The sequence below is a fragment of the Chrysemys picta genome, chromosome 2 (assembly GCF_011386835.1).
Source record: "Chrysemys picta bellii isolate R12L10 chromosome 2, ASM1138683v2, whole genome shotgun sequence".
In the NCBI taxonomy this organism is placed as follows: Eukaryota; Metazoa; Chordata; order Testudines; family Emydidae; genus Chrysemys; species Chrysemys picta.
In genome coordinates, this window is record NC_088792.1 from 105,644,725 (window position 1) to 105,656,189 (window position 11,465).

General features: G+C 43.7%; 1 protein-coding gene across 1 annotated transcript in view; it reads right to left on the minus strand.

Annotated features, from left to right (window-relative positions):
• SUN3 (Sad1 and UNC84 domain containing 3) overlaps nucleotides 1-11,465 on the minus strand; it is a 61,299-nt gene that overhangs the window by 14,021 nt on the left and 35,813 nt on the right. Inside the window, exons 3-7 of the mRNA XM_024099892.3 lie at nucleotides 11,031-11,168; nucleotides 6,099-6,196; nucleotides 4,922-5,009; nucleotides 4,455-4,516; nucleotides 2,015-2,115 (exon numbers count right to left, since the gene is read on the minus strand). Of these exons, the coding sequence (XP_023955660.2) occupies nucleotides 2,015-2,115; nucleotides 4,455-4,516; nucleotides 4,922-5,009; nucleotides 6,099-6,196; nucleotides 11,031-11,143 (462 nt within the window). The 5' untranslated portion in view covers nucleotides 11,144-11,168. The remainder of the gene's footprint in view (nucleotides 1-2,014; nucleotides 2,116-4,454; nucleotides 4,517-4,921; nucleotides 5,010-6,098; nucleotides 6,197-11,030; nucleotides 11,169-11,465) is intronic.

Consider the following 11,465-nt stretch of genomic DNA (forward strand, 5'->3'; position numbering starts at 1 on the left):
CCCTTTCAAAGCTCCATTTCTGACAGCCAGCATGCTTATCTGCTCTGGGACGCAAAGCAAACCATTACTGTGGAATGCTCCTGCTGCAGGGGCAGGCGTTTGTGAGTGTGAGAAAGAGAGAGGCCGGGGGTAGGGGCTGATGTCAGGTTTCCCCCTGCCACTGTCTGAACTTACAAGATAGCATGCTGACACGCTCTGCCCCTCATGCTTTGCAAACCCTTTCCAAAGCATGCTGCAGCCACTATGCTAATGTGGACATGCTCCACTAGGGTTACCATTCGTCCAGATTCTCCCGGACATGTCCGGCTTTTCTAAGTTAAAAATAGTGTCCGGGGGGGATTTGTAAATGTCCGGATTTCCCCCCCCCTGCAGAGCACACGCGGCTGACGGGGCAGCTGGCCAGATCATGCCACTCGCACCAGGCTCCAGCAGCCAGAGCCCCTCCTCCACTTCCCCCTCCTCTCCCCTGCTGCTTGAGATCACTCCCCTCCTCCCTTTCCCCCTCCCTGCATTCGCAGATCACTGGCCGTTCACAACGGGCCTCCAGCTATCTGGAGTTCCTCCCCCTGCTCCTCCCCCCCGCTGCCCAGCGCGCCGCTCTGCGGGGGCAGGGACCGGGCTGTGCGCTCCGCTGGGGAGAGCGGCAGCGTGTCCGGCTCCACATGGAGTCCGACATGCTGTTCTGAGGAGCACGGTAAGGGGGCCAAGGGGTCGGAGAAGGGGGAGGGAGGTTCTGGAGGGAGCAGTCAAGAGACAGGGAGCAGGGGGAGTGTTGGATGGGTCAGGAGTTCTGGGGGGGGGGGCTGTCTGGGGGTGGGAGTGTGGATAAGGTTTTGGGCAGTCAGGATACAGGTAGGGGGCAAGGTCTCAGGAGGGGGCAGTCAGGGGACAAGGAACAGGGAGGCTTAGGTAGGGGGTGGGGTTCTGGAGGGCAGTTAGGAGCAGAGGTCCCAGGAGGGGTAGTCAGGGGACAAGGAGCAGGGGGGATTGGGAGGGGGGAGCTTTCAGGGAGCAGGGGTGGGGAGAGGGATCGGAGTAGTCAGGGGACATGGAACAGAGGGGTTTAGATGGGTCAGGAGTTCTGGGGGGGGCTGTCAGGGGCTGGAGAGAGGTTGGATGGGATGTGGGAGTCCCGGGGGTCTGTCTGGGGGTGAGGGTGTGGATAAGGGTTGGGGCAGTCAGGGAACAGGTAGGGTCCTAGGGGGCCAGTTAGGATGGGGGGAGGGTCTCAGGAAGGGGCAATCAGGGGACAAGGAGCAGGGAGGCTTAGGTAGGGGGTGGAGTCCTGGGGGGCAGTTAGGGGCAGGGGTCCCAGGAGGGGGCAGTCAGGGGACAAGGAGCAGGGGAGGGTTGGTGGTTCTGAGGGGGGTGGGAAGTGGGAGGGAGTGGAAGGGGCAGGGGCATGGCTAGGGCAGGACGGGGGTGGGGCTAGGGCGGGACTCCTCCCGTCCTCTTTTTTGATTGTTGAAATATGGTAACCCTATGCTCCACATTCACAAGGAGCACAGTGTGAACACACAGCAGCGCTTTCCCTGCTGCTGTCTCCGAGGGCTAGTTTAATTCCTGGCGCTCTACATCTGCAAGTGTAGCCATGCCCTAACTAACACTGAAACTATAACAAAAGGAGTTTTCTTTTAAGTGGTTATATTATAAAGTCTTTTGTTTGATCATGTGCCTTCAATTGGAGTTGTAGGGGCTCAGTACATCTGATAATGGGATCCTAGTTACCTAAAGCTGAACAACCAAAAAATGAAGAAAACCAAAATTAAAGGCCACTTCTGAAAACGTTAGCCCAAGTGATTTGCTCAAAGGCATATTGTAAAATAATAGCAGACCCAGAAACAAAATAATTATTAATGTGTGGTTAAATATAATTAAATTCTAGGACACTGGAGTCTCCAATATACCTGAAACTCCACAGAAAGAAGGTGCAAGTTATTGGGTAAGCACTTTCTGTCCTAGAGCTAGACTGGTAGTGGCAGTCTTTATTTGATTACATCTAATCATAAATCACCTTGTGCCAGAAATGGTTAAAATCATAGAGGACAAAGCCATTATATATTCCCCTGGACATCTGAATTCCTCCTCCATCAAGCAATCCCATGTAGTAAGTACCTGTTAGTTAAAAAAGAACAACTTTGTTTAAATTTAGAACATTATCATCTCCAGCAGATTATTCTCTTCAAAAGCAAGGGGCCTCAATCTGTCAAACACTTACACATGTGCTTAGCTTTAGTAAAGCAACCAGTGAAATAATCCCACCAAAGTCAAGTTAAATACATGTTTAAGTGTTTGCAAGACTGGGGCCTAATTTTGGAATGGATGTAAAATGCAGCCTTGAGGGACTTCCAAGGGCTGTATTAGTTGTCATCACCATTTCAATAAGCAAAATCAACCTCTATGACCCCTCTCCCTTTCTACATTCCTACCATCCCTCTACTTGAGTTTCCAAATTGGATATTTTGCAAGGAATGGTGAAATGACATTCTTATAGATTTTGAGCTGAGGAGATACATTTTCAACACATGTTAATGGAGCATTATGGTTTACATGGTTAAAATCAATTTTCAAATGTAAAAGTTAAGGCTTATTCCACATTAAATTGTTCACGTATTATATGTTATTTTTTAAAAATATATAGAAGTATCACCTACAGATCCCAGTCAGGATCAGGGTCCCCTATGTTTATAGGCCTTAATCCTGAGAACAGGTATTTGACTTTACTCACCATCAAGTCAATGGGTCTATTCACCAGTGTATGGATTTGCAGGACTGGGGGTCATATAAAGAGACAGTTCTTTGGAACAGGGATTATTGTGGCCTCAGTCCTGCAATGATCTCCATGCGGGCAGGACCTTGTGGCCACACACAGCTGCACTGGCTTCAGTGGAGCTCAGTGCACATTCAAGGATATGCCTCCATGAAGCTCACTGCAACACCAGAATCTAAGGGGGGGCTGGGTCTACACTACCCGCCTGAATCGGCGGGTAGAAATCGACCTCTCAGGGATTGATTTATCGCGTCCCGTCGGGACGCGACAATCGATCCCCGAATCGACGCTCTTACTCCACCAGCGGAGGTGGGAGTAAGCGCCGTCGACGGGAAGCGGCAGAGGTCGATTTTGCCGCCGTCCCTACAGCGGGGTAAGTCGGCTGCGATACGTCGAATTCAGCTACGCTATTCATGTAGCTGAATTTGCGTATCTTAAATCGACCCCCCCCTGTAGTGTAGATGTAGCCTGAGTCACTGATCCGGCAAAGACACATGGACTTAATTTTGCTCCTGTGCATAAAGTTAAGCATCTGTAATTCTCTGCAGGTTTGTAGCCAAAAATTGAGACAAGAGACAACTAATGGGTTTAACAAACTGTAAGCAGTGGTGAAAGGAGGAAGGATGAGGCATGTGGTAACATGATTTCTGATGCAACTGGAAAGTTGCTTTATTTGTTGTTTATTTTTTAACCTCTGCTTATTTCCCCCTTTTTTTTTTAAACCTGCTTATGTTTTTATTGATTTTTTGTAATACCTGCTATTTAATTTTTTTTTACTACCACCTATTTAAAAAAATTATTACTGCCTATTTCTATTTAATTATTTTTATTTCCCTCTTTTTATTAACTTCATTTTTAATAACTGTTTGTAACTATCAGAAAAGATACAAAAAAGTTGAATCAAAACAACACAAACTGTTCCATGGTGACCCCAATTTCACAAACTGCCATTGCCCTATAGTAAGTAAAGACATTTTTTCTTCTTCTTCTTCATTTTAAATAAAAAGAGTTAGGCTTGGTCTACACTACCCCCCCTAATTCGAACTAAGGTACGCAACTTCAGCTACGTGAATAACGTAGCTGAAGTTCGAAGTACCTTAGTTCGAATTAGTTCAAACTTACCTTGGTCCACACTCGGCAGGCAGGCTCCCCCGTCGACTCCGCGGTACTCCTCTCGGCGAGCTGGAGTACCGCAGTCGACGGCGAGCACTTCCGGGTTCGACTTATCGCGTCCAGACTAGACGCGATAAGTCGAACCCAGAAGTTCGATTTCCAGCCGTCGAACTTGCGGGTAAGTGTAGCCAAGGCCTAAGTGATATCTCAGGGGCTTCTGAGGCTCTGAAGATTTCTGCCCCCTAGCTGTTCTTCCTCCCAAGCTGGGTTGCTTTGCCTCCTGGGATGAGTGAAGGCCAATCGCTGCTACTCCTCAAGACTGGGAAAATTCTGGCCCCATTACAGCTAGTTTGGGAGAGGGCACTTAGGTCCTCCAACCCCCACATCAGTCTCTTCCCAGGGAGCGGACTGGAGGGAGGGAGGCAGGCAGACCCAGCTGGGATATCCAACTGCCTACTTCAGTTCTCAGCTGTGCTTCTCTGTTAAAGCAGCACAAAGGGGCCAGAGGAGAGCAAAGAATTTGGTCCCCCTTATAGAGTGTCAGTTAATGCTGTACTTTATAGAAACTCACCAAAAAAGAATAAAGAAAGGAGGAACAGCACCAGTGAAATAATCTTTCGAGCCCAAATCTTCCTGGGGAACAGAAAGGAGAAAGAAAGCATAAAGTTAGCAGCATCCACATATTTCACGTACATATTCTGTATTAGCAAAAAGTTTCTTTAGGATTTCTTGAAGCCCATATTGTTGGCTTCATCCTGCAGCCTATTGAAGTTAATGGTGAAGCTTCTTTTAACTTCTGCAGTGGAGATTAAAGCACTATATCAAAACTGAAGAGACATTAAAATTAGTGATTGGTTTTATGACCCCTGATCCCAGAACTGGTTTCAGCAAGAGCCTGGATTGACACCAATGTAAATCACTCTCTTAATTCTTTGTCAGATTTGGGAGTGTGATTAATACCAATCTGTTTCTCCTGCCCACCTGCATTTATCTATTTCCCCACCCATCCTTGAGAAAAAGATTCTTGTTCATCTTTACCTTGCAAAAGCGCTGCATATTTTCATCACAAAGTGCGACAGAACTGTTATGCATAGTCCTAGCAAGTGGAAGACAAGCCTGATACCTTCTGAAAAACATGCAACAAGCACACAGTTAAATGAGCTCAGATGTAGTTAAAAATGCAGTTCTACTCTCAAAAGTCACTGCAAAATAGGCATAATAGGGTTCATGTTTGTTTCTCAGGCTATGTCTTCACTGCAAAAAAGGTGTGTTCTTAACTTGGGTTAGCATAGCAGTGAAGACACAGCAACTCATCTTTTAATTTGGATTAGCATTTTGATTTAAAGCATATGTAGAGCCTGGGTTTGACGTGGAGCTGTTAACCCTGTATTTTCACTGTTTTTTTAACCCAAGTTTAAAAACCACATTTTCCTTTTTTCCAATAAAGACATAGCCTCAGTTGTTCTAGATCACATTATCAGTTTATAAAATAAAGAGATGTTGCTGCATTTCCTATCACCACCTCTGCAAAAAGTCCATCTGGTTTCTTTCTGGCTCAAACATCCTCACCACTAAGGTCTTATCTTCAATGCAACAGTTAACTCAAATTGATACACTTGAGCTACTCCACTTGAACTAACCTAAACTATAGATTCATTATGGAGTCTCCACAATTATTTTTATTTTTTTGTCTCCAACATTATAAGGCGAGTCCTTTAAGGTGCACAGTGAATGAGACAAGGAGACCTGTGGAGCTCTAGCTTTGGTCTCTGCCAATGTTATATACAAATGCCATGGACTCTGTCTGATTAGTACATAATACTATAAGATGCGTCCTGTGCATTTAGGGTTGTAGAAAAAAAATTACATGGAATTATTTGTGAAATAGCATATGAACATATAATTGAAGAATATCTATGTATGACAATATAGAAGGGAATAAAGTTAATGTGGCACACGCAACCACAACTTTGTAACTTCCTGACTTTTGACTGCTTAGCCATGCAACCTTAACGTGGTCTTAATTCAGTTCTGCTTTAATATATTCCCCCCCACTTTATAGGATGTGTCTATCAACAACATCTCTTTAGGTGTGCAAACAATCAAAAATGTAAAAGCCCATACAACAGAACAACTTACAAAACAAATGTAAGTGCACAACATACAACAATGCACACAACTAGACAGTTTACAATCACTCAACACTTAAACTTACTTTTGGGTGAGTGTTGAAGCTGCCTATCTTCCTGCCTGAGACTAATAGGGGTCTGGCTTTCAGTACTACTGGGTATACGTCCTTGTCTTTGAGATAGCCTAGAAAATAGAAAAGGGCTTTAGAAATTCAAGAGTTGCATAAGCGGCCACATGCAGGCAAAAAACAGGCTACATTTTCCAAAACAACCTCTAGAACTAAGGTACAAGTATTTGCACCCATAGTTGCACTCATTTAGAAGCCTAGCTAGCTGTATCTGACTGCCAATTAGTTATCTAAATGGGTTCAATTAACTACACATGTAAACACGGGGAGGGCAAAATTTTAAGCCTGGATATAATTACCATTTCACAGAGCAGGCGGCAGAGTTCTTTACCCTGTGTTCTCTAGCTTATCTACCTAATAGCCAATTCAACTAATTGGACTATCACTCGGCTCTGGAATTTGGCAATAATGAATAAAAATATTTAAGAAACTACCTTAGTTTAATAAATCTTTTTTTTAAATTCCATTAAAAATCCTATACTAAGAAAACTTTAAAGTCACATAAAAAATTTAAAAGCCAGGAAATGCCAGCGGTTAAATTGCACATTCAACTTGCCTGACTCTGGAGTGTTTAAATGTGCAACTGTAATGTTTTCAACATATTTTCTATTTATGGAATATATTTAGGCAACTAACCAACAATATCAGATAAAGAATACAGTACAATCCATAGTGAATACTATTTGCTATGACTGTAGGTGTTCGACCTGCAATAAATACACTTAACCATTCCTGCAATTTTTAATTGACACACTGTATGTTTTAAAACTAAGCCTTACTGTATCCCTCAGGGATGAAGAGGCAGCAATGACCAGCACATATGATACCCTTACTAACATCCAGCATTTTCTATAAAATGCTGCAGTTGCAGTACAGTGGGAGATTAAGAAGGCTTTCCAGTGCAGAAATGTAGTTCTTCAGTGAAACTCCTGGTCAAGTTAATTGAATGTTCAAAGGAAAAAGATAAGATGAGATAAGGTGTTTTTTTATCACTATGAGTAGTGACAGTACACACATACAGAGATTTGGAGACAGTGTTTTATAATATGGTCCAAAAATATTTAGCAGTCTAATGAACTTTGTCATCCACAACATTTAAGTAGAGATGTGGTGAATCTCAAAATGAAATCTGCTGGTACACAAATCTGGTCATTTTGCTGGATTCAGATTTATACAAATCTGCTTCTGAAATTTGACACAAATATTGGACACCTAGAATAATTAAAATGGCTACTAGTATATGAGAGTAAGATATTTTAAGTATGGCTCAGATTCTGTTCTTGCTCATTCAGCGTCTCCTTTTGGCTACCCTGATACTGTGTCATATCCTGTACTCATTCCATCAGATTCCCAGCTCCTGCCATCCATCCTGTCCCAACACTTCTTCCCATTCTCCCACCTACTCTCTCCCACTGGTCCTGCTTTCAACTGTCCTGACCCTGTACTCTATCGTTCATCAGTTCTCTCGCACTGCAGCATCTTCCCTCCAGCCCAGCTCTGAGCCCAGTGTCCCATCCATTCCCTCTTAATGTCACCCGTCTCTTGCCACCCAAACACTGTAGCCTGTCCCCCACATGCTGCTTAGTACAGCAGATTGCTGCCTGTAACCCTGACCAGATGGCTCTTATGAATCCCCACAGTTTTTAGAATCAAGTATTTTTGTTTAATAAGAAAGACCAAGGATCTGATATTGAAAACATTTCAAAAAATTATTTTACCCATTCTTATTATCAAGAGCAAGAATCGTAAAGAGCATTGTGTACTGTACAGTATCTTCACAGTTTTCTCTGTTTCTACGATCCAGAGCCTCTTATGAACAGCAAGCTTAATCAAAGTTTGCTAGACTGCTCTGGTTTTATTGGTATGTATTTCAGTTCAGTAACTCATTGCAGGGAGGATTATGATTTATGGGCTTTTTTTTTTGGAAGAGCAGTGTTTTGAGGAGGGACCTTAATGAGCAAGCATGCAGTTTGGGTTATAAGAACATAAGAATAGCGATACTGGGTCAGATCAATAGTCCATCAATCCCAGTATCCTTTCTTCTGACAGTAGTCAATGCCAGGTGCTTCAGAGGGAATAAACAGAACAGAGCAAATATTGAGTGATCTATTGTTCACGCCCAGCTTCTGGCAATCAGACGCTCGGGACACTCAGAGCATGGGTTTCATCCCTGACCATTTTGGCTAATAGCCATTGATGGACCTATCCTCCATGAACATATATAGTTCGTTTTTGAACCCCCATTATAGCTTTGGCCTTCACAACATCCTCTGGCAACAAGTTCCACAGGCTGACTGTGCGTTCCTTTTGTTTGTTTTTAACGTGCTGCCTATTAATTTCATTGGGTGATCCCTAGTTCTTGTGTTATGTGAAGGAGTAAATAACACTTCCATATTCACTTTCTCCACACAAGTCGTGATTTTATAGACCTCTATCATATCTCCTTTTAGTCGCCTCTTTTCCAAGTTGAAAGGTCCCAGTCTTTTTAATTTCTCCTCATACGAAAACTGTTCCATGCAGGGCCGGCTCTAGGCACCAGCAAAACAAGCTGGTGCTTGGGGCGGCACATTTGTAGGGGCGGCATGGCCCACGCCGGCCATGCCGCCCCTAAAATTGTGCCCCAGCCGCCCTAACTCACCTCCGCTGCTGCCGCTCACGCGCCACTGCGCCCCCTCCCTCCCGGGTTTGAGAGCCTGGGAGGGAGGGGGAGCAGTGGCGCGCGAATCAGCTGTCTCGCGTGCCGTGGCCACTTGGGATCTCCCCCTCCCTCCCAGGTTTGAGAGCCTGGGAGGGAGGGGGAGACCCTGAGCGGCTGCGGCGCGCGAAACAGCTGATTCGCGCGCCGCGGCCGCTCGGGATCTCCCCTTCCCTCCCAGGTTTGAGAACCTGGGAGTGAGGGGGAGCAGCGGCGTGCGAATCAGCTGTTTCGCTGATTCGCCGCGGCCGCTCGGGATCTCCCCCTCCCTCCCAGGTTTGAAAGCCTGGGAGGGAGAGGGAGACCCCGAGTGGCTGCGGCGCACGCGCTGCTTCTCCCTTTCCCTCCCTCCCTCCTAGGCTTGAGAGCCTATGGGGAGGAGGCAGGGCTGGGGATTTGGGGAAGGGGCGGAGTTGAGGCGGCGCCGGGGGTGGGGTAAGAAAAAAACGGGGGGCGGGAGGCGGACAAAATTGTTTTTGCTTGGGGCGGCAAAAATCCTAGAGCCGGCCCTGGTCCCATGCCCTAATAATTTTTGTTGTCCTTCTCTATACCTTTCCCAATTCTAATATATCTTTTTTTGAGATAGGATGACCAGAACTGCCCAGATTGTTCAATGTGTGGGCATACAATGGATATATATATAGTGGCATTGTGATATTTTCTGTCATATTATCTATCCCTTTCCTAATGGTTCCTAATATTCTGTTAGTTTTTTGACTGCCTCTGCACACTGAGCAGATGTTTTCAGAGAACTATCCACAATGACTGCAAGATCTCTTTCTTGAGTGATAACAGCCTATTTGGACCCCATCATTTTGTATGTATAGTTGGGATTATGTTTTCCAAAGCAGATTACTTTATATTTATCGACACTGAATTTCATCCGCCATTTTGTTGCCCAGCCACCCAGTTTTGTGGGATACCTTTGTAACTCTTTGCAGTTTGCTTTGGACTTAACTATCTTGAAAAAATGTGTATCATCTGCAAACTTTGTCACCTCACTGTTTACCCCTTTTTCCAGAACAGTTATGAATATGCTGAACAGCACTGGTCCAGGTACAGATCCCTGGAGGGCACCAGTATTTACCTCTCTCAACTCTAAAAACTGACCATTTATCCCTGCCCTAGCAGAAAGGGTGTTCTAGGCAGATAGGTCAACATGTAGAAAGGACAAGAGATAGGAGTGAGAAAAGAATGTGAAGAGGGCAGGAAATGGTGTGGCTTGGACAGACTGAAGGGTGGAGTTGGAACACTGGATGGCAGTTGAGAATAAGAATAGGTAGGGGAAAAGTTTGCAGGGCCTTTCAGGAGAGAATATGTTTTTCAAGTTAAACGTGAGGGGCAGTCAAGAGAAAGCTAGTGAAGGGACTGAAGAAGGGCCTGACATGGTCAGAGATGCAGGAAAAGCAAATGATTTGGTTAGATGAAAAATGGGTACATGGCCTACTCTCTCAAACAGTAAAAGATTTCAAGACACAGTTTTACTTGCTTTTGCTCATATTTTCCATCACAAATTCACTATTTGGCCAGATAGAAATCCTTTAAAAATGGCAATATTTGCATACAAATTACATATGAATAGAATATTTGTCACATCCCTAATTAAATAAAGGACATTACTTCATAAAACAGAACTTGATTAAGAATCAACTTGATTTCTGCAAAAAAGGAACATCTTGCAATAACGCAAGCAAAACACACTACTGACAGCGGAAGAATGGCTATTCTCCAAACCACAATTTATATAAATGACAGTAACACTAAGTTACTCAATAACTTAGATGTTACTAAATAGTTAATCTACAGGCTTCAAAACAGAATGGCTTTATTGGATATCTGTCATTCATTAGATCATATAACTGAGCAGTGCAAATATTTATGACTTTATATATCATATTACATAACTGCCACCTCCCTTGCTCATTTGAAGCAAAATCAAATCCTATTAGGTTCCAGGACAAATTGAAATCAATGGAATGATTGCCACTGACTTCAATGAGCACATGATTGGGCCCTGAGAATATGCCACTGTTTTCTTTTTCTCTTTTCCCTTCTTCTTAAATGGATGAAGGAGTGGTAAATGTATTTGGGAGCTTAAGAATTTTAAAAAAAGATTTTATTATTATTTGTATAACTTGTATACATATGACAAAAGTTAACAGAGATTGAATATTTTAAAAGAAAACTATCCATACCAGTTTAAATCTTGGCTTTGATTTTCTGTGTCTGAGGTGTCACTATTGGTGCCATGGCTTGTTTCATCCCGAGGTAGATAGGTGCTACCTGAAGATTTTGGAATTCTGTACATGTTTTTATTTGCTTTGCACTCACCACTGAAAGAAGAGGAGCATGAAAATGAGGTGAAATAAGGTATTAATCATATTAATTATTATTATTATTATTTATGACCCACAATTTTAATAATTAATTTTAAATAATGTAATATCTAGACATTTTAAGTCTTCTTTGAAAGGAAACTGTCCTTGTATTGCACTTGCCTTCTGGATAGATAGTGAGTAACATCATAATAAGAGGAGTCAACCTAGAATGTCCTTTGCCCTACTCAGTGCTGCTAAATATGTCACAGGCTGCTCTTGGTGATATCATAATGAACAAGCCAAGCATAAGGT